Genomic DNA, 25192 nt, shown 5'->3' with positions numbered 1-25192 from the left:
ATTTTGTGCTTTTGGTTATCTATTCAGTAGATATCCACTGCTATTGTGCTAATATTATAAAAATAGTTGTTGCGTCAGTGAGCCTCTCTAACACCTATCGAGGTTGTCACTGAACACACGGTCCTCCGGAACCTTGGAAGTGATGGGGGGAGCTTATGATGTAATTAATTGAATGAACAAATAATAATAATTAAACGGAATATATATGTATTACAAAAAATAATATAAGGAGAGCACCATTAACAACGTATATATATATATATGTATATGGGGGAAATGGGGAGCACCACCCTGAAGAGAGCTGGACCTCGATGATGAACTTCAACGAAAGGAAGCTGATCTGCTTTTCGTTCTTGAGCTGTGGAAAACCTCCGGAGCTGGAAACGACCACGTGGATTCAGAGCACGCCGAACTGCTATCACGCGGATACGAAGCACGCACCGACGTATACAAGGTTAAAGAATGGCTGAGCACGAGCGAACGGTGAAATTGGAGCGTGTAATCACCTTTATATTTCATAACTCATAAGAAACCAATAGCCAAGAGCAGCTATATGCAAAATATGCGATTTGCAAAAAGACGAGAGCACGTGAGAATAACGGACGACGGAGCAGAACGAACAAAGAGACGTTGGTGGCGGCGTCCGCATCATTACCCGGACCAGGGCGGCGGGCGCAACAGTGTCACCAACATTAAGAGTGACCGAGCGCGGTCGTGGATCATATGTCCAAGACCCGGGGCAACGTGAAGTGGGTACAATGGACAAACGGATCGAACAATAGTTTTATCAACTGTATCAACTGGCTTTTAAAATCCATAGATAGTGAGCATTCCAGTTCATGGCTTACATTTCACTGCGAAGCTCCGTTTTTGCGACCCTACTGTATAATGTTGTTAGTACCCGTATAACAGATATTAATTTAATAATCAGTATATATTTTAATTGTTTTTTACTTTGTTTTTGATTATTTTAATCATTTATAAACCTAAAATGAATAATACGAATAAAGAACCATTAAGAAAAGCGGTCCATAAAAATCCTCCAGGAAAGGTAAAAAAATATTTAATTTTATTAAATATCAATTATAGGATTTTAGTTTTTTATTGTGTTCGTGAATAAATTATTGGAACGACTTTTGAAAAACACATACACAGAGGCAATTCTATGGTTCATTTTCAAGGGTTTGGATTTAGGAGTGAATTGAGTCAGTTTTCCACTGAATTGATATTTTTATTTTATTATAATTTTAAAACGAATAACTGTAGAAATTTAAAATTTTCACCAAGTGTTTATATTATTATTTGCTATAATGGTATAATTTTCAAAATATTTTTATTCTCTTTGAGCTAATAAAGTCAATAGAAATTTTTGATTTTTTTTTTTATAAATGCCAATAAAATATTATTTGTCTAAATGTCTGATCAAAATTATTGAAAATTAATACATCAATCCATAGGTGTATGTTGTTTTTATATCTGTGTAAAAATATTAAAAATACATTGACATATATTTTTTTTTTTTATATACATTAAAAATAAAAATTTTAACAAAATTCATCAAATGTAATATTTTTGGAAAAAAATTATACTTATCAACTTTGAACTTACCAAGTTACTAAAACTGAATAAATGATTTTATAATAGCTATATTATGAAATATACTAAGTGATATTGGCTGATAGATAATCTCCACTTAGAATCGGTTTTCGTAAATATTATCATATTATATCATTAAAAAATTGAGTTAAAATTTAATACATCAGTAACAGTAATCAACTTAACATTTAATGTACAGCAGAACGGTAACCGCCTGCCTACCGTTTTTAAGTTTTTTTCATCTTATTTTGTCAAAATTTAAATTTAAAATGCGGTTAAAAAATTGTGTGATTTTATTTTTATATTTTAAATTGTTATAAGAACAATTTATATGAGATTTTTAACTGAATCTAAAAATTTAATAAAAGTTAATACTAGAAGAAAATACTTCAAGATTTTAATAAATTGTCTATAAATAGCTTAAAAATAATCTAAAGATTTTGAAAATGCCAGTGTGTCGTGTGTATAAAAAATTATATTATAAGTTAAAATAATATGTTTTAAGTATCTAGTGTACAAATATTTTTTTTTTATCTAATGTCGATAAAATATGAATTTCAATAGTACATAAAAAATAGTAATTCGTTATTGAATTTAAAATAAAATCAATTTTGTTAAAAACTAATTTTGCTTTATATTCCTTATTTTCCCTATTTTTTTTCATTTTTTTTCCGGACTACCAATTAACTTAAATTAATTTATACTAAAAATCATTTATTATTGAAAATTGAAACAATTTTACTGCTTCTAAAGGTGACGTTAGTCAAACAGAGTAAAAAAAATATTAAAAATCATGTGAACCAATACGTTCATATTTATCGGTTTTGAAGGGTGAGGGCAATCGCTCGCAGGCATTTAATTCTGAATCCCCTATAAGGGTGATGGTACTTGCGAATCAAATCACCTAATTCCATGATGAATTTTTAATTTTTAAGTTTGGTACTTTAAATATTTTAAAATTATTTTACATGCATCTGCTTCTAATAAGATATTCGTGAAAATGAAGTATATAAAGCTAGTGTCAAAAGTAAAATGTTGAGGGACTTATAAATAAGTATATAAAAAGATTCGTTTTTTGAGAGTTAAAATTTGAGAAATTGTTTGGGAGGAGGGAATGTTATTTATAGTACTATAGTAGACTGCGTCATTTAAAGTCTTACGATTATATCTATGTTGATGTTGTTATTGTAAACGGGGTGATACTACTTAATTATGAACTTGGAGTGCTAGTCAATTTTTAAATATGTCATTATCGATATCGCTGACTGTCGTAGGTTTTTCCAACAATTATTGTAAATGCATAGGAAAAATTAAAAAGAAATATAATATATTATAAAAGTATTATATTCGGAAATTTCTGAAGAATTACGTGTGAAAATGCTAGAATTAGAAATATTCGAGGATTAAAAAAAAACAGGAAAAATGTGTATTTTTTTGCAAAACTAGTTTTTAATAAGATGGATTTTATTTTTTAATTGTAACTTAAAAATAAATAATCATAAAAACTTGAGTTCATCACCAAATTTTCATATTAACAATTAATAGGATTGGTAAAGTTTTAAAAATATTTTTATTTTTTATTTTTGTGTCATTTATAGACATTAGACATATAAGATTTTCGACTTTTTAAAAAAAATATTTTTAGATTTATGTATATGACAACATTTTTGTTTACGATTAGGCATTTTGAATTTGTTGATACATATTTTAACTTTGTCAAAAATTTGAAAACTTCATACAAGATCCTACATTATTTTGATCTTATTATAATAAAATTTGTCAACTATTTTATATTTATAGTTAAAAATATATATACAATTTAAAATTTTATAACTATGACTTGAAAGTGTTATGTTACAAGATTTAGGATATTAAGTAATTATTTTTAAAAGCCAAAAATTTAAAAAAATATATTATCACAGTAATTTATTAAATAAATATTTAAACTTTTTACAAAATTGTATTTTTAAACAAAAAATAATGATTTTAGTTATTTTGTGTAGTACCTAATTCAAAATAATTGTTATTCGTGCGGGAATGTTTCAAATTACTTATGGTATTGTATTTTTCTATTTACAATTACATTTTCAAAATATTTAAATTGATTTTAAGTTATTGCTTATGATCTTATTTAAACATATCTACGGTAAGTAAAATTAATTATCATGATATTAATATAAATATATAATAAATGTAACAAATTTACTATAATATACTACTGTAATTAGGCTGATAGACCATCTCTGCTCAGAATCGCTTTTTTTATTCAATTATTATTTACTATTGAATTTAAATTTAACACAATATCTATTACAATGACTTACTTAATGACTAGGTACCTAGCTACTGTACAGCAGAGCTTTATCTAGTTGCCCGCATTTTTTTACCTTTGATTCGTACATAATAACTGATAAGTGATTATGTGTGCAATATCTTTTATATTTTTATCCCTCATTGGTATAGAGGTATGATACCCTAGCACCCCTATGTTCGAATTCCGTCATACCAACGGGGAAATATTTAGGTACAAAATCTGAAAATGGTTGTACTAAGCGGTACAAATTATTGTACAATTAATGAAAAAAAAAAAATGCTTATAAAATGCATTATTTAGTTTTGTTAGTACTGAGGTAACGTTACCCTGGTAAACCAGCGGAAAAATTGGTTTTTCCCGGGGAAATATTTAGGTACAAATTTTGAAATTGTTGGTACAAATAATAGTACAATTAATGGTTGAAAAAAATAAAATAAAAATTCGAACATAGGGGTGCCAGGATAAATTACTTTTGGTATAGTGCATATTATGAAATTAACTGATGTAAACGGAAAATGTGTGCGTACGATACGTGACCACATAAAATCTAACGGACATTTTAATATGCTTCATGACTATGATGACTATTTGAAGAGAATGAGAGAATGGTAAACTCTTACAAAAGTAGATAATCTTTTACATATATACAGTGTTTACTTCTACGTAAGATAGTGTTAATTAATTTACGATATATAACACCTAATGAAATTAAGCTAATTATTAAAAAATTACCAAACAAAAAAGCACCAGGAAACGACCGCATCACGAACACCATGTTCAAGAAGTTACCCGCCATAGGTCTCGTCCTTATGACTGCATTATTTAATTCTCTGTTAAGACTTGAACACTTCCCACCGAAGTGGAAAATAGCAACGGTCATACTTATCAAAAAACCTGGTAAGGATAAATCGAACCCGGATTCCTATAGACCAATAAGTCTTTTAACCTCCTTATCCAAAATATTTGAAAAAGTTATTCACACCCGACTACAAGTTTTTATAAATAGCGCAGACACTATTCCTAAATTCCAATTTGGATTTAGATCGAACCATTCAACAGTTCAACAACTGTTTCGTATAACAGAGCATATCAGCACCTCATTTGAAAAGCACTGTCACACGGGTGCCGTCTTTATTGATATATCTAAGGCTTTCGACAAAGTATGGCACACAGGTCTTATGTACAAACTAAAAAGCATAAAAACACCAAAATACTTATTCTATATTATTAAATCCTTTCTTTCGGACAGACAATTTTCAGTAAAAATAAATGACTCCTTCTCTGACCTCCAGCCTATCACTGCCGGTGTACCTCAAGGATCCAAGCTGGCCCCAATCTTATTTAATATTTATATATCTGATATCCCACAGTCACCACGCACCAATATTGCCCTTTTCGCAGATGATACGACAATTTACAGCGAATCCAGGAACATAGAAGCGGTAACTCACAACCTACAAAGCCACTTAAATGCATTATCAGATTGGTGTAAAAACTGGAAGATATCAACGTCTATCGATGCTATTTCCAATAATAAATAAAAAATCAGTCATTCAAAAAAAATGTTCAATCCTAATATACAAGCAACTTCTACTACCATTAATAACTTATGCTTGTCCAGTATGGGGGAATTGTTCGGCTACACACCTAAAAAAAATTCAAATATTTCAAAACAAAGTGCTAAGAATTATTACAAATGCTCCGTGGTTCATTCGGAATGAAAACATTCACAAAGACCTCCAAATTGTTAAAATCGAAGACCTTATACGCACACTATCAAAAAAATTCCATACTTCATTACTCAACTCAACAGGCTCACTTCATTACAATCTCCATATTCATCCACCACTCCAACGACGTCTAAAACGTGGCCGCCTTCATGACCTCATTACTCAAAATCAAACTCCAGTCTAATTGTACATATTATAATAGTTTGCATTTATATTGTATCTCAAGTATCTGTTAACATACCACTGTATTCATATCGTAATAATTAGTATATTTATAATTATCCTCTTAAAATAGCTACAAACAAAAATGTCTTTTATCCATAGATATAGATAGCCTGCAACGGCTAGGAATGTCTTATTTTATTAATAATAAAAAAAAAAAAAAAAAAAAAATTTACGATATACATGCTTTTATTAAAAAAAAGTTTGAAAAAGGTTGGAAAAAAAAATATATAAAATGAGTAGGTACTTTGGATTAGTATTCTCTTTAAATTTTTCTTTTGTCAATTTTAATCTTTATTTTAATAATCTTTCACTAATATTTTATCAGTAATCACCTTCTTTTAGATCAGTATATCCCCTTTTCTATCTTTTTTTTTTTAATTTGATTAATTTGGTTATTAATAACTACTTGAATATTTAATTTGTGTTTGGAATGTTTTATTTGAGATCAATGTATCAAAAATGTTAAGTACGTGTGACCAAAAATAACTATGTCGTTTCATTAGTAATAAATAATAATTGAGTATACCCTTCAGTGTTTTTATAAATCAGCAAACATTTATTAAATTAACTAAGTGGTTTAATAATGTCAAATATTTTATTGAAAAATAGTTTAATAGTATTAATTGGATATAATGAATCAAAATATTTAGTTCTCACATTTCAAATTTTTACAACACAGACATTTTACACAAAATTGTATATGATATTTGATAGTAATAAAATAAATTGATATTATACAATACTGAAATAATAGATTATAAAATTGTGAAAAATTAAAGCCATAATACCTTTTTTATCGTTTAAAATCTAAATAGGTAATCGATTTACTAAATTTGACCAGTCTCTAACACTCTGCCAACCCTACTTTAAATTTTCGCATTTTCGCTACTTTGTTTCAATTAAAAATTAGCATTCATTTTATATGAAACGTTGATGGTTAGTTTCAATCATATTAAATAACGATAGATATTTTTAATTTTAAAAATAATTCATGTTTTAAAGGGCGCCAAAGCTATTGTGATTTTTAAATCAATAACTATTTCTAAAAATTAAAACAATAAATAATTAACAATATATTTTTTTTTTATTTTTAGGCAGTGGGTGTCCGTAAAAAGAAAATGCTAATGAATATGTACAGAATGAAAATTAAAAATGAACCCAATCTCAAATTCTCGAAATTAACAAAAGCATTATCCCAAGAAACAGGCATCGGTATTCAAACAGTAAGAAAAACTGTGCGTAAATATTGGGATGGACAAGCTATAACAGTAAAAAAAAGAAAAATTCGACCAACACTATTTGAAAAAATTGACAATTTCGATAAATGTTTAATTCGCCAAAAAATACATAGTTTTTGGTTTAGACACGAAATACCAACTTCAAAAAATATATTATTCACCATAAATAACGATCCCGATCTTCCATCACTACAATTTACCTCATTAAAAAAACTATTAAAAGATTTAAATTTCGATTACACAAGATGGAATCGAAATAGATGTGCTCTTACGGAAAAAAAAGATATTGTACTATGGCGTCGAAAATATCTAGAAGATATACGGCGTTACCGAAAAGAAGGTAGGACTATTTATTATTTGGAAGAAACGTGGGTCAACATTGGAAAATATTCTCAAGATGAATTATTGGATGATAAAGAGCCACCTGGAAATAGCAAACGATTAATTGCTTTACACATTGGATCAGTCAATGGTTTCGTTGAGGGAGGGCTTTTATGCGTTGAGCCGAAAAATAATATGTCTAGCTACCATGAAAACATGAATGGTGACATATATTATGATTGGTTCCGTGGTATTTTGCCTTTACTCGAAGACAATTCTGTTATTATCATGGATAATGCGTCACACTATTCTGTAGCAAATCGCGTACCCACCATGTCCTGGAAAAAGGATAGTATTTTAAAATGGTTGGAAGATAAAGGTTTAGTACTCGATAGACCAATGGTAAAGTTTCAATTAATTGAAAAGGCGAAGGAGTTAAGAAATACAGTTGATATATATAGAAGAAGTATACAAGAAGCAATAAATTATAATAAGGCTATTCTTCGTTTACCACCGTACCATAGTGAATTGAATCCAATACAATTAGCATGGTCGGCTGTAAACGATTACATGAAAACGAATAACTGCACAAGTTATAAGTTGGATGATATATGTCAACTAATTAATGACGGAGTTAAGCTAGTAACGCCCGAGATGATGGCCAATTTCGTCGATCAGTCAGTAAAAGAAGAAGACAAACTTTGGGACCTTGATTTTATTATCGATGAAATGTTGGAAGAAGCTGTAACTGCATCGTCTGCATCAAATACTGGAGTAACCATAAACTTGGTTTCGTCTTCCGAATTATCCGATAATATGAGTGATTAATGTTTTATATTAATCATTGTAATCTACTTACTAATAATTCCAATATTATTTTTATGTGTTCATTTTGTTAATTATAAATTTTGTTTTTGTACACATTTATATTTGAATTTTTGTGATATGCATTCATTTTTGAAATTTTTGATAATAATTTATACTATATATCTACTATTATTTTAATTATTTTAAATATTATTTTATATTTTATTCATGACGAACGTTGTGAAAACGAGTAATTGATGACGTTTTAAGCTAATATTGTGTTATAAAATTTTAAATATAAAAAATATTTATTATTTAAGTTTATGATTTGTATACTGATATCTGATTATTTCATCAAGTACACCTACGTCAAATGTTATGATTTCATAGTAATAATAAAAGAATACGGGAGAACTCACTCTACTGCGTCGGTTGTATAGTAGGTGTTGAGTGTACACTCAATTGTGTCATAATTGGGTAAGTTAAATTTAAATTTAATGATAAATCATTAGTGGCGGCTCGTTATGTTCATATAAAGTGGTGCATAAAATGTTAATAATTGATACCCAAGTAATATGGTAAAAAAATATTAATATTGTTATAGGTATCCAAAATAATGTACATACTTATCTAAATTTAATTTTTTTAAGTTTTTTACCACGTTAAAATAAAAATAATTTATTAACGACTTATTAGGTATGTATGGGATATAAACACATAATCTTAAAGTAAACATAATTTATTATTTGAGCTATGAGGTATGTCAATAACTTATATTTATGAAAATACTTTAAATTAGGTTATTTTTATATTATAAATTTATTTTTCTATTAATAGAAAAATCTGTAATTTTTCATTAAATAGTTATTTAATTTCATCAACATTTTAACTTAGGCCTATAAAAATTTATGAGTTGATGTTTTTGTGTTTTTAGGTTTCCATATAAGAAGAACTTATGACCGTGTGACGTGTAATCAAATTTTAAGCCTTTTTACTCTTTAACAAAAATTTCATCATAGGTACATGCATCGAAAAAAAGTAGAATATTTCAAATTCCCGTAATAGCACAACAATTCCAACTTAATAGTTATTTTGAAATGTGTAATGTATATCATACCTCTCAAATACAAAAATGAATACAGTTAAATGTTTAAAGTTAAAGTACTGGGATTTATATTTTTATAATTAATTATTAGTTAAGTTATATTATTTCTGTTCATCATTACGCCATGTAGGTACTAACAGTAAATTCTGTTGGTCATGATTTGATAATTTTGAAAATTTCTCAACAAAATTTTTGATTTTATGTACATAATTAATATTTTATACATAAATAAATACTTATGCATTTATTTCCACTTTACATTTTTAGAAACAGTTTTCGTACTATATCATCTATATTATCAAATGAAGTTTCTGTTGTTTTACGACTATATAGTTAATATATAAGTAAGTAATTAGTAATTATTCGTTTAAAATAATGTAAAAGAATTTTTATCTACAAAAAAAGTCATCAACAGAATACCAGTGTATATCTATTATCTATATAATATTATGTTTCACTGTTAAAATTATCTATTATACCTATATACTTATCGTATACTTATGAATAATCTAATACATGTATGAGTTATGATTGTTATGAAGATAATATATCTCATGTGTATTTTCTGTGTTTCTTTAGTGAACTTGAAGTTTCTATAACACTAATACTGATATAATACTTATTTATGTTAACATTTTATTTCTCATGCAACATGGTTGTAACTTATAATCTCCCAAAGTGTATATTACTATAATCTTGAATAATACTTGAATATCATACAACTCATTAGATACATAATATATATAGTATAGTTTATATTATATTATATATATTGTTTGCTACAGAGTTTTATCAAAAAAAAAAAATAATACTTTATTTATTGCAAACGATTCATTATGCTAAAATAAAATAAACTCTTAATATATATCATTTATAAAATGAAATTACAATTTCTTTTGTTTCATTAAAAAATAAATTATTATAATGCTTAAGTATTAAAAAAAAAAAAAAAAAAAAAAAAAAAACGAAAAAAGAAGTTTACTACAATATGTTATTAAGAATTATATTAATATACATTATGAAATATCAAAAGAGAAGATTGAATTAAAATTAAATACAATAATAATTGAAATGGTAACAAATTTATAAAATACTTATTTTAATAATAATGGGTGATAGATAACTACACACAACATACGAGTATTATGTTATTATTATCACCTGAGTCAGTGTGTAACTTTTGGCTTTAACGGAATCTATTACATTATACCTACTACCTATACATATATAATAATCAAATAATACTGGTATAGGTAAATTTATTTCCATAATGATAATCGCCATTGGCGATAACATTAAATCTATAATGTAAATGTCCTTATTATATACTGACCCTGGTCAGTCCAAAAATTACAATGACATTGATTCTATATAATATATTAACAATACAGATAATATTATTACCGTGGAAATCTAAATATTATTTATCACTGATAAAACTTTAAATTCTAGATATAGTAAAATGTTTTTAAAAAATGGGTGAACGTTAAAAATCGAATACAAACTGATCAGATAAACTGTCTTTTTTTACTTCTTCATTTTCATTTTCATTTTCATTTGAATCTTCGGAACTAGCTGTTTTGTCAGTTACTATAAAAAAAAAAAAAAAATTGAATTTATTAACACTAGGAAAATAAAATAATAATTGTAATTTTCAACTTTAAAACATATGATATAAATTGAAAAAATAATCTATAACTCGTTTTTAATTTTTCTTTAAACTATTTAAATCGATTAGTCCAATGTTACTCATCTAAAAAATATTAAAATTGGTTCTTCATTTAATATTGACAGACTTCTTTAGTGCACATTTGATCAAATATCTATTTTTTAATTGCATAGGTAATTAGGTAAATAGGTACTGATAATTTCGACCGTTTTACTTTCATTTTTATTACTCCATCATTCAACAACGAGTGCTTATAATTTGTATCTGAATTCGCAGTATTAACAGTAAGTTGTAGTGAATTGGCGGTTGATCAAATAAGAAAAATACATATTATGTATATGGAGGCTTACAAAATATATCACTAAAAATTTGCCAAAAAATTCTACACTGGTGTCAAACTTCACTAATGTTATTGTGCATACTCGTGTGAGTTGTGTGACACATAATAATAATGTCAACCTCCCAGATTATATGCAACATTCGGTTGATAACATATAGGGTATTGTATATATTATTATATGCGTACCTATACTTTTGTTTCGTTTAAGCCTATGGGACCGCAAAACGTTAGATCATAACATGAACTATTATAATAACATATTATAATTTATAAATTATAACTATGGTTAGAATGTTGTAGCATTTGTGCAAGACCTAAATATAGATAAGTAAAATAGAAATCCGTTTCACTTACCGGAGATTAGACATTTATTATTTATATTAGGCATATTTTTTCATATTTTGGAGATATTCAAGATCACTGCATATATATATATATAGTATAATAATAAAATATGTTTAAATAATTTTATTCAGTTTATTTGTAAAATTTTCTAATACATTAATTTACTTAATGTTTTTATTTTTATTATTTCATATTTGATCTAAGCTTTATTATTATTAATAAAAATGTTCAATTGTATTCAATGTTTATATATCTATTGACTATCACTATCGTATTTTATGTCTACGGTATAACTATCGCTCGTAGAGTGTTTGTACTTAGGTGAGTGAGAATATTATGATAAAATGTTATTTTATGATTATGATTCATAATAATATAATAAAACAAAAATGTATGATTCAGTTTAGTTTAGATTAATTCAGTGTTTGGAATGAACAATTTTTTGAACTGAAACGCAGTATTCAAAATTTTGGAATTTTTTTCATTTATTTGTTAATTGTAATTTATAAGTTATAAATAGTAAAACATGTTGATCGTTCATATGGCAATGGCCAACAAGATATCTACAACTGGTGCAGTATTAAAATTGTAATAACATTTTTACTTTAGATATCTTTCGAGTATTGTACAACCTACAGAAAAACTGTTTTAGGTATAAACTGTTATTATGCGGGCAGTCAGTCGATAGCGGCTACGGGTATAGCTAATAATATAACCTACCAATAACTGATAAAATAAATATGATTTACTGTATTTTAAAAACATATTGTATTTCCAAGCAGAACTTAAAATTACATTAATAAATGACGCTTTTACGTTTTTGGTTATTTTAAAATTATACAATTATAATGTTTGTTATTGTATTTTCAAATGTTATTTTCGATTAACATTGTTATATTTTTAAACGTTATTTTAATTTTACGTTTTAAGGTTAGTACCTACTAAGAATAAAAAGTTAGGTTAACTATAAAAATATACTAATAAGTATATCTAGTATTTAATAAAAAAAACAACAACAATTTCAAAACAAATTATTATAATTAAGGTTTTCATTGAAATTATGCCATACATATTATAAAGGAATAGTATAAAAAAATCACAAACATATTTTATAAATAGCATTGTTTGTAATATTGTTTTACTTTATATATTGTACGTTTAATTGTTAACTGTTAATTTTAAATTATGTTTATTGGTTTGATAGTATTCAAGTTTTTTATTTTTTCGTTTATTGATATCTCATAATTGTTTAAATCATTTTGAAAACATTATAGTATAAAAAACGTTTTGATGTTCTGTTTTTAAGTATTATTTTTATCTTAAAGGAGTTCAAAATTAATTTTATTTTAACATATTAAAAATAAAATAAAATCCGAATTAAAAAAATAAAAATATTTTATCGTTTGGAATGCTATTTTTTAAACTGGAATACTGTACTTCAAGTCAGTGCTCGACTTGGTAAAATTAAAGTACATATAGGGGTACTCTGTTTACTTTAAAAAAAAGAGCGTCTTTATCACTTATTAAACAAATTAATACTCTTCTTTAAATCATATGAGATATAGATGGCTAGAGAAGTAGGAGGGATCGAACTTAAATGTTATTTCCCTCTACCTCTCCACTATCTTATAGAAGTCTGAATGATTAAAACTCTATTTAGCGGTAATATTTTTATTCTAACAAATATCAAAGCAAGTCCAATGAAAAAAAGACAAAAACATTTAAAACTAGATAATTATTATTTATTTATGTAGATACGCGGTTTTGAAATAATTCATAAGATAAATTATGATGATATTTCGTGCGTTCCTCTTAAAAATAATAGTAGAGGTACGCTAAAATTTCTAAAAAATTAGTTGCGGTACTCCGTCCCCCTCCTGCGTATCCATCCTCCAAGTCGAGCACTGCTTCTTATTGAGGGGGATAAGAACAGCGTTCCAGTGGGTTCTAGTCCAATTCATTAGCCGGACAAAGGTCAGTGTATATGGAATACGTTGAATATATTTTATGTAGATGCATAATATGCTGACAGCAAATCATACATACATTTCAATAAGTGTATTAATATATTGTCATCGCGCTCAGTATCGGAGGCCACTGCCCACTGTTTATACGATTTCGGTTTTAACTTCTAATATGCATTATCCTTGCGGATGGTGACAATCTGATAATATTACCACAAATTATGTGATTTAACTTAACTCTAATCGGTGAAAAATGTTAAACCGTAAACATACTATATTGATTTAGTTGCCTAGTCGACTGTGATGAACACTAACATTGTTTAGATCGTATGTTAAGAGCCAAGGTGTTTGGTGACGTCAGTATACTTTAGAAATTTCCCTCTTTCCGACACTAACGCATAGCCTGGACGCATGTCCAATATGGCTTAAGTAGAATCTATCTTGTGTCGTTAACTTAGCATTAGAGTAAGTTTTAGCGTAAGAGTGAATTTACTTATCATCAAACTTAAATTTAAGAAACTATCTATGGATGCTATAATGTACGTTAAATATTTTATAATATTAAATTATTTTTTTTAAATAAGCATTTTTCAAATTTAAGCATCATAAAAAATCTAGTCTAAACACAAATGTTTTCATATTGAGATACATTGGAGTGAAGAAAATAATGATATTCACATGATTTTATATCGGTTGAATATGGAAATATGATACAAGATTGGACAAAAAGAATGGCCGGTTCATAATTTCTTTGTAAGATTTGAAGTACTTGAAGTTGTTCCTCCCCCCCTAATTTTGTCCGACTGATTTCAAAATACCACTAAATAATTACAAATCGAGTATCTTTAATTGAAAATCACTCAGTTTTGATTAAAATCAAATTCAATATTGGTAGGGGGACGACTTCATGTATCTTTTCACTCTGTCCGATTGACTTGAAAATATCACCAATTAATAATTGTTAATTAATTGCAAATCATAGTACCTACTACCTAGGTATGTAATCACTAGATTTAATTTTTTTTTTTAATTCGTTGAAGTTCGGTTATTTGAAGTTGCCCCTTAATATTGAATTTGATTTTACTCGTAATTGGATGATTTGCAATTATTTACAATTCATTGAAGAGGATAAGTGTTTAACGCGGTGAACTGAAAACCAAAAACCCTTCAGCGACGAGGTAATAAGATTAACTCGATATATACACGAGTACACCTCGTTTGTACAAGATAATAGACGCGTAATTATGGCCGTATATATGAGAGGGTTAGGTTAAGCCCTTCCTAAGATATAATACTTAATTTTAATAGATACATAATCTTTATTATAATAAATTATATAATTTATAATCAACATTTATAACCAATGATTATAGCTATACGAGTAAATATAATAATAATAATAATAACATGTTGGTAGGTTTTCATTAATTTTGGTTTTAACTTTTTATAGACGATAATAGTCTCTTATAACTTTTATAAGTATAGTTAGTTAAGTTAATTAGTACTTATAAAAATGTACTGTCGTTGCGTTTAGATGAAATGCATCGTCGTCCGATTATCTATAATACACGCGTATTACGTATACGAGCAGTGAACGTGTGTCACAGGTAGGTACGGTACACCGTGTCGTCTAAACATAAACATTACTATTATAAAATATGTAATAGATAAAATTGTGTGAATGAAGTGGGTGGAAAACGAATCTCTCACTATTTTTGTTCGTGAAATCTTTTATGCTCAAGTCCTATATGTTTAAGGATTCACGTCCGTAACCTAACTGACCAAAGTTGACTTTATCAAACCTGTTTATTAGCATCTGTTCAATTATAGGTGCGTGACTCAATAGGGAACTAACCAAAGACGCTTAAAGAAATTTCCAACCCTTCGCGCTACACAGCCGTGAGATTTTTCCCGTTATAAAAACATGTGCAGTGTGCGAGACACCGTCTGCCAAAGGGTTGCGGGTTACCTATTAAACGCCTAATCAGCCATCCTCAACGTAATACATAGTAGAGACTAGGGACAAACGTAACATTTTGCACTTTTTTTCTATTTTTAGGAAATTATTGTACATATTTTTGATTTTTAACGTTATAATTTGATAAAAGAAAATTATAGCTATTTAATTATGTTATGATAACTGTTTAAATATCAATTTTAACAATAAATATTTTTAATTAAAAAAAAAAAAATGTTACAACCGTACCAGACTTTGGGGTTAAATGTAACACACCTTGGGGCTAAATGTTACACATATTATATTAATTTCGTTTTTCAATGATATTACTATAATTATATATGTTTTATTAAATTGAAAATCAAACCTGATAGTCATGATGTTTAAGTAGATGTAACCAAACTAGACTAGACTCAAATCATCATGATATATAATTATTATCTACTATTAAAAAAAATCTTAATTAAAATATAATATGATAAGTAATGTATAGTTATTAATTAATTATTAATATTTAACTAATTAAAAGTTTTTTCTCGTTTTTATGTCATTTTGTGAACTACATCAAGTTTAATAATTAATATGAAATGTTAGTAAAAAAGTTTATATTAAAAATAATATAATCGATTTTCATGAATAATATTATAGGTACAATTGACTCCAGTCTATTTGTTACAATTGGCCCCATATAGTTTTTTTTAATCAGTGTGAAAAAAAATGATGATTTTACTCGAGAAGTTAATTTATTATTATATAATCGTAATCTCCAGAGGTTTTACTTGAAGTTACTTTAAATAAAGAATTAAACAACGTACATAGGATGGCGTAAAAAAAAATTCGCTTTTGAAAAAAGGAGGAAAAAAAAATTGGAGGACAAATTTTTTTTCATGCATATTATTGACATTTTCGGCTTATCAGCAATACAAGCAGTAACATTTATTACAAAATAAAATAACTAATAAAAATAAAACATGTAACATAAAAACAATAGTCAAAATAATTAAAAATAAATCTAATAATAGTGGTGATAATAATAATAACAACATTAACAGCGGTAACTATAGTAAATGGGTAACAAGTAAGAAGATATAATAAATGCTTAATGAGGTCGTCGCGCCATTTGGCGGCTGCCGAGTTACCCTCGTACAATTTGACTAACCCTCCTTCAAACTTCATGTTAGGACATGACTGGGTTATGTGATTGATAGTTTGTTTATCCATAAGTGCCGTATTTTCTTTGCATAGATATAGTAGTTGTGTAAGTTCTTTTCTCGTTTCTGTTTGTTCGCACTTTTGATGTTTGATGTTAGACGTTCTGAACTGGAGATTAGTGATATCGCTAGCTAAAACACACTCAACTTTCCTTGATGGCTATGCAGCTCCTAGTTTTCTTAGGAGAGTCCAACTTTTTCTACACGAGTGGGTGTAATTCATCTCCTCCACTGCGGAAATCTACCTATTCCTTCTTTCCTCATCTAATAGGGTCGTTAAACGGTTCGCAGTTACCTCACTTCCCGATTACTTGTATTCATGGAGTAGCAGTTCACATTCCTTGTACCAGTACGGTATACAATTCTGCTTATGCCCTCTTAGTATGGCTGTAGTAGCGGATTTCTTGATTAGTTTTTCGAATCTGAAGTAATTTTCTGAGATAGGTGGAATTCGGTTAATATTATCTTTTATATATTTAGTGTATTCTGCCCACTTTACTTTTTAAAGATTGTATTTGCGATATCTTCTATAATCGATCATATTGAAATCAAGGATTTTCAGTTGACCGGTCTTACCTTTCTGCACGTGGGTCTATTGTAATGCGAGCACGTCTGAATTGTTGAACGCTTTGCTTAGGATTTGGGATTTGGCTCTTGTTAAGCCTTCAATGTTCAGGTGAACAACTCTTTTACTTCTTTGAGATTCTTTTTTATTTAGGTAGGAAGGATCTACGCTGTTTTTATTAGATGTTTTTATAGGTTTTGTTATTATTATTATTTTTTTTTGTTTCTTTGTGCGGTTTTTTGGTTATTCTTTGTTTAGCACGGGTAGCGCGCAGGTCAAAAGAGCCCTAAGGCCAGGAGGTTCTGGGACATCTGGGTGTCGGTGTGATGTTATTTAGTGTTATGTGTTCATTGTAAAAATTCGTAGTTCAGATCCTTTGAAAAATCGAAAACATACTACTCATCGTGGATATAATGTGAAGGTATAGTATTTTCTTCTCGGGGGACAAATGACGCACGTGCATAAAAATTAAAACCGATAATTTATTATTGTTTATCATAGAAGAAAATATTCGCCATGTTACAATTGACCCATGTTACTTTTGTCACCTATATCTTCTATGGTCAAATAGTGCGGGTTGCCAATTCAACCAACGTCGACAGCAATAAGGTACATTAAAGCAATAAATGTTCGACACATTTGTCTGCCGAAGCCAACAGGAACTTGTTACTTTTTGTCCGAGAAATCCTCCAGCATAGATTGGTTGTATAAAATTGCCCTTTTCAGGGCAACCTAACTCTCCTTAAACGCGCCTGCTGAGATCACGCTTCCCGAACGAGAATCATTTGTTAAAGCGGGCTTATTGCATCAAATGTACCTCATTTCTACGAAAGTATAAAAATAAAAATTCCTGTTTTTTTTAAATAGGTCATCTAATCGATCACGTACCGAGTTTGCTGATTGCCGTACTGCTTGTTGAGATCTCGTCCGACGAGTCGACCCCACTGACCCATATATTATGTATGTAAATTATTTCGTTAGATAGAAAAATAAATGAAATTGTAAAATAAAATAAAAACAACAAGTGATACTCCATTACTTCATTCCTAACAATTTCTTCGAATTCATTTTATAATGTTATCTGATTTTATTTTTTGGCGGAGTTTACATAAACTCAATTTTAATTAATTTTTTTTCTGGCGGAGTTTACACTAAAAAAATGTACTTATGATGGAGTTTACATGCACCAGAATTAATTATGATGTTAAATTGAGATAAACCATTCCACTTTTTAAAATGTTAATTCTCATTTTCCCGTTAGTTTAGTTTTAAAATGTAAAATTTTAAAATAAAATTAAAAATGTATGGAATTAAGAAAATAATAACATTAGATGATCGATCATGACTTCATAAAAAATGAAATTATGTTTTTAAATTTTTTATTGTATTATTATTACCTACAAATTACGATGTATGAGTGGTACGATGTTTAAAAGATTAAAAAAATTCCATAAATGCAATAAATTAGCGGTTCAACCCGGACAAAATTGGTTTAAATTTGTTATTATGAGAAAAAACTACGAAACCACAAACAAAAAAACAATTTTCATTAGTTTTCAAAAATAAGTGTATTCTTCAAAATATTTTTATTTTTTATTATGTTCGATAACAACTCATACTATACATTATATTATATATATTATGATAGTTTACGGTTCATTATTTTAAAAATGTTTATTAAGTTATTTATTTAATATGATATATTATAATAAACAAAAACTAAGGGGAGTTGTTTCCCTTTACTCTCTATGTGGGTGTCATAGAATGGTATATTAAAATTGTATTGCAAATGACTCGTAGGTACATGGATTGTAACTCGAAAGTCTTAATATCACGAAACATTTACAAATGACTTGATAGAACTTTGGATTTATATTATATTTATTACTTCGTCCTATATTCTTTAGTAAATTCACGCTATTAACATTCATACCATTTAACCAATATAATACGTTTTCCAAATTAATCACATTACCTGCTATTACGAAACAATTGTGATTTACGAGATATTTAATTTAATTTAATTTAATACAAATTAAATACACAGAATCAGAGGCATACTCAGGTCCACTTTAAGAGAGGGTGGAGGTGAATTCTCAAAAAATTGATTAGTGTGGAGTTTTATTCTTCACCTTATGTAAAGTAATTAAAAGTTATTAATTCATCAACATTTTTTTCAAATTAAATAACACGTTATAATATGTCAAACAATTAACATAATGAGAATATATAGGTAATTGTTATAATAAAATTATAGTGCTTCGCTTATTTCATTTCTCTAGACGGGTAAAACATGATTGCTTACGTTTGTCCTTTTTGGCAACACGATTGCGTATGTTTGTAGATGGGTTAATAAATAGTAAAAAATGTACATTTCTATTACAATCAATATAAAATAATGAAATATACCTAATAAGAATAACTAAATAATAGTAAAATATTAAATAATAAATAAATAAATAAAATCGTTAATAAATAATTTTCAATAACATTATTAATAACGCTTAATATTTTATACTCAATCGTGTAATCAAAAATCAGGTAAAATCGTACGCGATCGTATAGCTTAAATTTTAAGCCTTAAAAAGGTATCGCCGATAAAGAACGTACGCAATCATGTTTTATCCCTCTGGACTGAACGTCAAAACAATGCGCATTCGTGTACCGGACAGCGAAATTACCAGAAAAAATAAAGTAAAATTATCAGCTCGTTCGACCTTGTACGATAACGGCGAAACGTACGTATCGAATTTCGGTTAATTAGTTATGGGTACTATAGCTACAATACACCTTATATACCCAAGTCATGTCGCAATAATGATAATGTTGCAGTGATAATATACCGAATATTATGATGCATTGATTTCCATTTACTATAACTATATATAATATAATCATTATAATCAATAAACGGCGTTCCTGTATTAATGTGATCTTGGATATACAATAAAATACGTTTCAACCATGAACATTATTACATAATATATATTGGAGCAATTTTATTATCTATTATGACGTATGAACGTAAATTATATGCATGCATTTGTGTATACGTGTGCTCTGAGCATTTTAAACGTATGCTTTATTTATTATGTTTTGAAGTCTCGGAATTGTAATAATGAATAAAAATGTATAAGAAACCGCATTTCACATAAAAGTAGGTATACACAAGTTTACCTATCCTTGAACGAGGAGGAGTTTTTTATTTCTGTTGATACTCTGCTTGCGGCAGTATATCACACTCGAATTGCACTATCGACGTACGTCTAATACGTTGGTTAACGTATCTACGTTATTTTATAGTTTTATGAAAATCGTCACCAACGATAATAACGACGAATCAGAATATTTCGTCGATCATTTATTTTATACCACCATACCCTTACAAAACAGTTGACTGGAAAATAATTGATCATTAAGGCGTGAGTTTGGCTAATTATATGCGTGCATTAATTGCAATGTTATAGTATGAACAATTCTACTGTTTTTGTTTCAGTATAATATAGTTAAACTCGATGCCACCACTCGATGCTGCACAATTATTATGTTTACTTGTATAATTGGATTTTTTCTATTTACATGCGTTTATTGGATAAAAACACAATGTTTATAGCTATACCGTGTACGGTGTATAATGAATCAACAAATATATATATGGAGGTTGGTAACATACAGGTATCTAAGTACTAATTCAGCAATTTTACCGTGTTCCGTGTAAACCGTGTGGTAACGTGTTATCATTTAATATACCAGATGGTTCAAAATATTTAAATGCTTAATTGTGTGATTAAGTGGTTAATAATAGTTATTATTAAACCTTTACCTTAAGCGATTACAGTGGTGGCGCCAAGGGCGGGCCATTTCCCTCATTGAAAATCCTTGGCCCGTCCACTGGCTCACCCTGAAATTTTATGAAAATTGAAAATTTTTAAATTTACATCAAAGTCTAGTTTAAATATTCTTCATTGTTTTTTATTAGTATGTGTACGAGGAGAAAATATACATTTTCACAGGAAATATAGAAACACGATAAGTAATATCTTCAATGATGTAGTAAATAGTATGTGATGTCATTGTTACTGCTATTTGTTATAAACATATTAATAGGAATAATATTTAAATAAATTAAATACATATTTCAATGTATAATGTTGGTTATTTCATTCAAGTGAACATGTTCAAATTTATAACTTATAATAAACAATATAAAACATAATTTTTAATAATTATTCCAATATTATTTTATTTTATTATGTAGATAATTTATAGTATAAATATTAGAAAAAATATTATTAAGTTAAATATAATTATCATGATATAATATTTCGATTCATACAAAATATATGAATATGTGTATAATGGTTTGATAATAGTAGGTATTAATGCTATTGCGGATTAATTGGGTTTTATGAAATAGAAAGCATTATGTAGCTTGATTTTATTTAATGGAGGGGTGCCTAAGTGATGATAATTTTTTTTTTAAACCATTCTTATGAATGAAATAATGTATTATTCATTACTTTGATAAAAGTACTGTTGGGACTTAGACATCATAGATCTCTTCTTTTGGTATAATTTTGGCAGGAAATGTGGAGTAAAAATTTCACACTTTATCATAAGTATTATAACATAAAATAGCCTACAGTAAAATCACGTGCCTTGAGTTGGCCTTATTAGGTATAAGATCCTAACGCCACCACTGGGCTATTTCACTATGAAATCGTTTAGAATAAACAAATATTGTTATTTTATTTTGTGAATATAAAGATAATGTTTAACATGGTACAAATGGAACACGGTTATGGCTGAATAATAAGTATCCCGCACAAAGTGCACTGGTAGCGCCGTAGTGGTTGTAGCACAGTCAATAACTGAGACAATAAGATTTTAAAAATAAAAATAAACAATAAAATCGTTGCAATATGGTCTGACCACAGGCTTAATAATATGAATTAGATATAGTAGTAAGAATTATTTGTAAATATCAATCAGTAGGTAAAAAAAACCATAAATAACGTTGACGGAAATTCACTTACTTGTGTTTATTTTTCCGTTGACGCTTTTACTTCTGATAGTGGACATGACGACTTTAAATGGTACCTTGTCAATTTTGATGATCGCTGAACCCCGGTTTGGTTCCATCGTCAGCGTTAGGCTCCTACAGTTTGAAAACATATTATTACAATAAAACTTTAAACACAATAGACTTTGAAAGTAAAAATAATTGTGCTATGATGTTCGGTTTTTGTTTTACTTGCCGGCAGTCGGGTTCACTGTAGTAGTCCACGCAAATCGAATTCGAGTCAGGTGGCACTCTCCGATGACGTACACACTTTAACTCGACGACATTTGTACGATTCTTATCCTGTCCAGTGAGCAAAGCAAATCGGTTCAGACTTTTGTTCGTTACTAACCGATGGTTGCGTCCCGGGGTGCAGAGTTCCGTGTGGCTGTGGCCTACCGTCGTACAGCCCGATATGTAGTTCCGGATCGATGAACGGAAATGCGGATGAGAGAGGCCGTATACTATGGGATTATACACTACAGACGCCTGCAGATATATGACATAATATTATATAGTACGCATTAGATAATTGTAATAATTATTCGAAAGCGTGAAGACTGACAAAATTCACCCAATGTTATAAGTTTTTAAAGTTTTTGAATAATAGTCATTATGACGAGTAAAAATAATAAAAAAATATGTTACACGCGGTTTCAATAATAAACTATATACTGCTAATATGTGGTCTCTTAATTGGAATATCTGATAGCTATAAGATTTTCAACTACTACGCTAAGAAAGTATGCAAATAAAAACGATGCGGTAAATAAAAAAAAATGATGTATAAATTAAATATTTAAGTTGAAATGAGAATATTTACCAGTAATTAAAAACAGGATAGCTAATGTGATGATAAAAGTTAAAATATCAGAGTAAAAACAAATAATTGTAAATGTTTAGCTGACGCGTATCGTATAATATGTTTATAAACAACATAACTCTTGTAATTAATACATTAAATCTGAATTTAGTTATGTTGTTTGAAATGGCTATTTGTTGAAATTCATAGTAAACAAAAAATAAATTATGAATAACTGGGTGTTTACTACGTGTTATAAGTAGTCATTTAAATTATCGGATGAGTATATTTAAATATTTATATTTTTTTAAGGAGGGAGGGGAATAAATTGTGTTTAAAATTGTTTACTTTATATGTTATTTTATAATATATCAATCAGACGAAGGAATTCATAATCTTCGCTGGGGTTGAGCGAATAAATGACTTGAATTCCAACAATAAATCGTATAGTAGGTAGGTAGGTAATTGAATAAAGTAAATAATAAGTGATACGAAACATTAAAATAAAACGATACGTAGCGTGTTATTTTTTCTTAAATATCTTATAGGTACCTATATTATTGTCTACCTTATGGCAATGAATGAATTATCAAACAGTCTCTAGTTTTCGACGGGTTTAAAATTTAAGTTTAATATAACTTTATATAGGTTCATAACATGGGTCTAAAAGTAAAAAATATTACTAGTGCAGTCCTTTAAAATTTTAAATTATTTAGATTGTATAATGAAACTAAATACTCGTAAAACAATTTGTGAATAAATTAACTACGTGGAAATAAATGATGTTAAATTGAGTTTTGGTTTTAAGCACTGAGTAATGTTATTAAAAGTTATACCACTACTTTTGAATTACTAAAATTTTAACAACTCGATATTAGCTCAACTAACTCACAAATAGAATAATCACAGTATAATTAAATTGATTTGCAGTATAAATTCATAGTAGGTTTTCATTTATTATGCAAGTAGTACGCTTGCATAAAAATATATTGATTTAAATTAAACTTTTATTCATACAAATGATAGTTATGCTTGAAATATACATATTTACGATTACACACAATAACTTAATGAATGTAATATTATACCTATTATAGTGTAATAATTTATAGTAATTAATAAGAGTATGATTTAATTATTATTTTTTGAACTAGAAACTATGCTAATTTAGCTGTTATATTATAATAATTAGTTAAAAGTTAATCATAATTTATTATTAATAAAATTAAAGTTATTGTTTTTGTATTGTCATATTGTGTATTAAATTATTTAATATATTATTCAATCTATTGTTGATATTATCTTCATAATAAATTCATAATTCATACGAGAGAAATTTAAAAATGATAAACAAATAAATAGTTTGTTCATTTTAAAATATAATACTTAATGAATCAATTAAAGAACTTGTAGCGGATTACGTTAGGTCATTTAATATTTTAGTTTTAATTTAGTAAATAGATTAATTTTATTGTTAAATGAATCTATTTATCAATAATTATTTTTTGTATATTTTTAAATTTGAGTAAAAACAAAACGATAAATATGAGCATTAACACAATACTGGAAACTATAGTTTAAAAGTATGTTATAGCTTTGAGTTAAATATAAATCAAAACACTTAAAACACTAAAAAGAACTTAGCCATATATGTATTTTTATGTATAAAAGTATAAAGTTATAGAATTAAAAAAAAAAAAAAAAATGAAATGCATTTATTCGTTAAATTGATCTGTAAGAGAGTTAAAAGTTATGGTATTTATTGTAACACTTTTATTTAAAAAAATATAAATAAGTACCCTTGTCCGCATTTTGTATCAATATTAATATATTATTATTTATAATGTAAGTCTTAAACTACTTGGTATTTTTCTTATTAGTATTAATTTGAACTCTTATATTACTTTTAAATTATTTAATTTAAACATTATATGTTATACT

General features: G+C 27.5%; 2 protein-coding genes across 2 annotated transcripts in view; one reads left to right on the top strand and one right to left on the bottom strand.

The window, feature by feature from the left end:
- Window positions 1-863: 863 nt before the first annotated feature.
- Window positions 864-8290, top strand: LOC112604348. The gene is made up of 2 exons (XM_025353329.1): window positions 864-1051; window positions 6960-8290. Exons 1-2 carry the CDS (start codon window positions 992-994, stop codon window positions 8250-8252), a joined length of 1353 nt encoding a protein of 450 aa, XP_025209114.1. The 5' UTR covers window positions 864-991; the 3' UTR covers window positions 8253-8290.
- Window positions 8291-10413: 2123 nt separating this feature from the next.
- LOC112604389 (rhodopsin-like) overlaps window positions 10414-25192 on the bottom strand; it is a 57565-nt gene continuing 42786 nt past the window's right edge. Inside the window, exons 9-11 of the mRNA XM_025353411.1 lie at window positions 22646-22938; window positions 22424-22545; window positions 10414-10926 (exon numbers count right to left, since the gene is read on the bottom strand). Of these exons, the coding sequence (XP_025209196.1) occupies window positions 10823-10926; window positions 22424-22545; window positions 22646-22938 (519 nt within the window). The 3' untranslated portion in view covers window positions 10414-10822. The remainder of the gene's footprint in view (window positions 10927-22423; window positions 22546-22645; window positions 22939-25192) is intronic.

The sequence above is a fragment of the Melanaphis sacchari genome, unplaced genomic scaffold, assembly GCF_002803265.2.
Source record: "Melanaphis sacchari strain LSU unplaced genomic scaffold, SCAv2.0 Contig11_pilon_pilon, whole genome shotgun sequence".
In the NCBI taxonomy this organism is placed as follows: domain Eukaryota; kingdom Metazoa; phylum Arthropoda; class Insecta; order Hemiptera; family Aphididae; genus Melanaphis; species Melanaphis sacchari.
The sequence above is the reverse complement of the archived record's forward strand: the minus strand, read 5'-3'. Positions and strand labels throughout refer to the sequence as shown.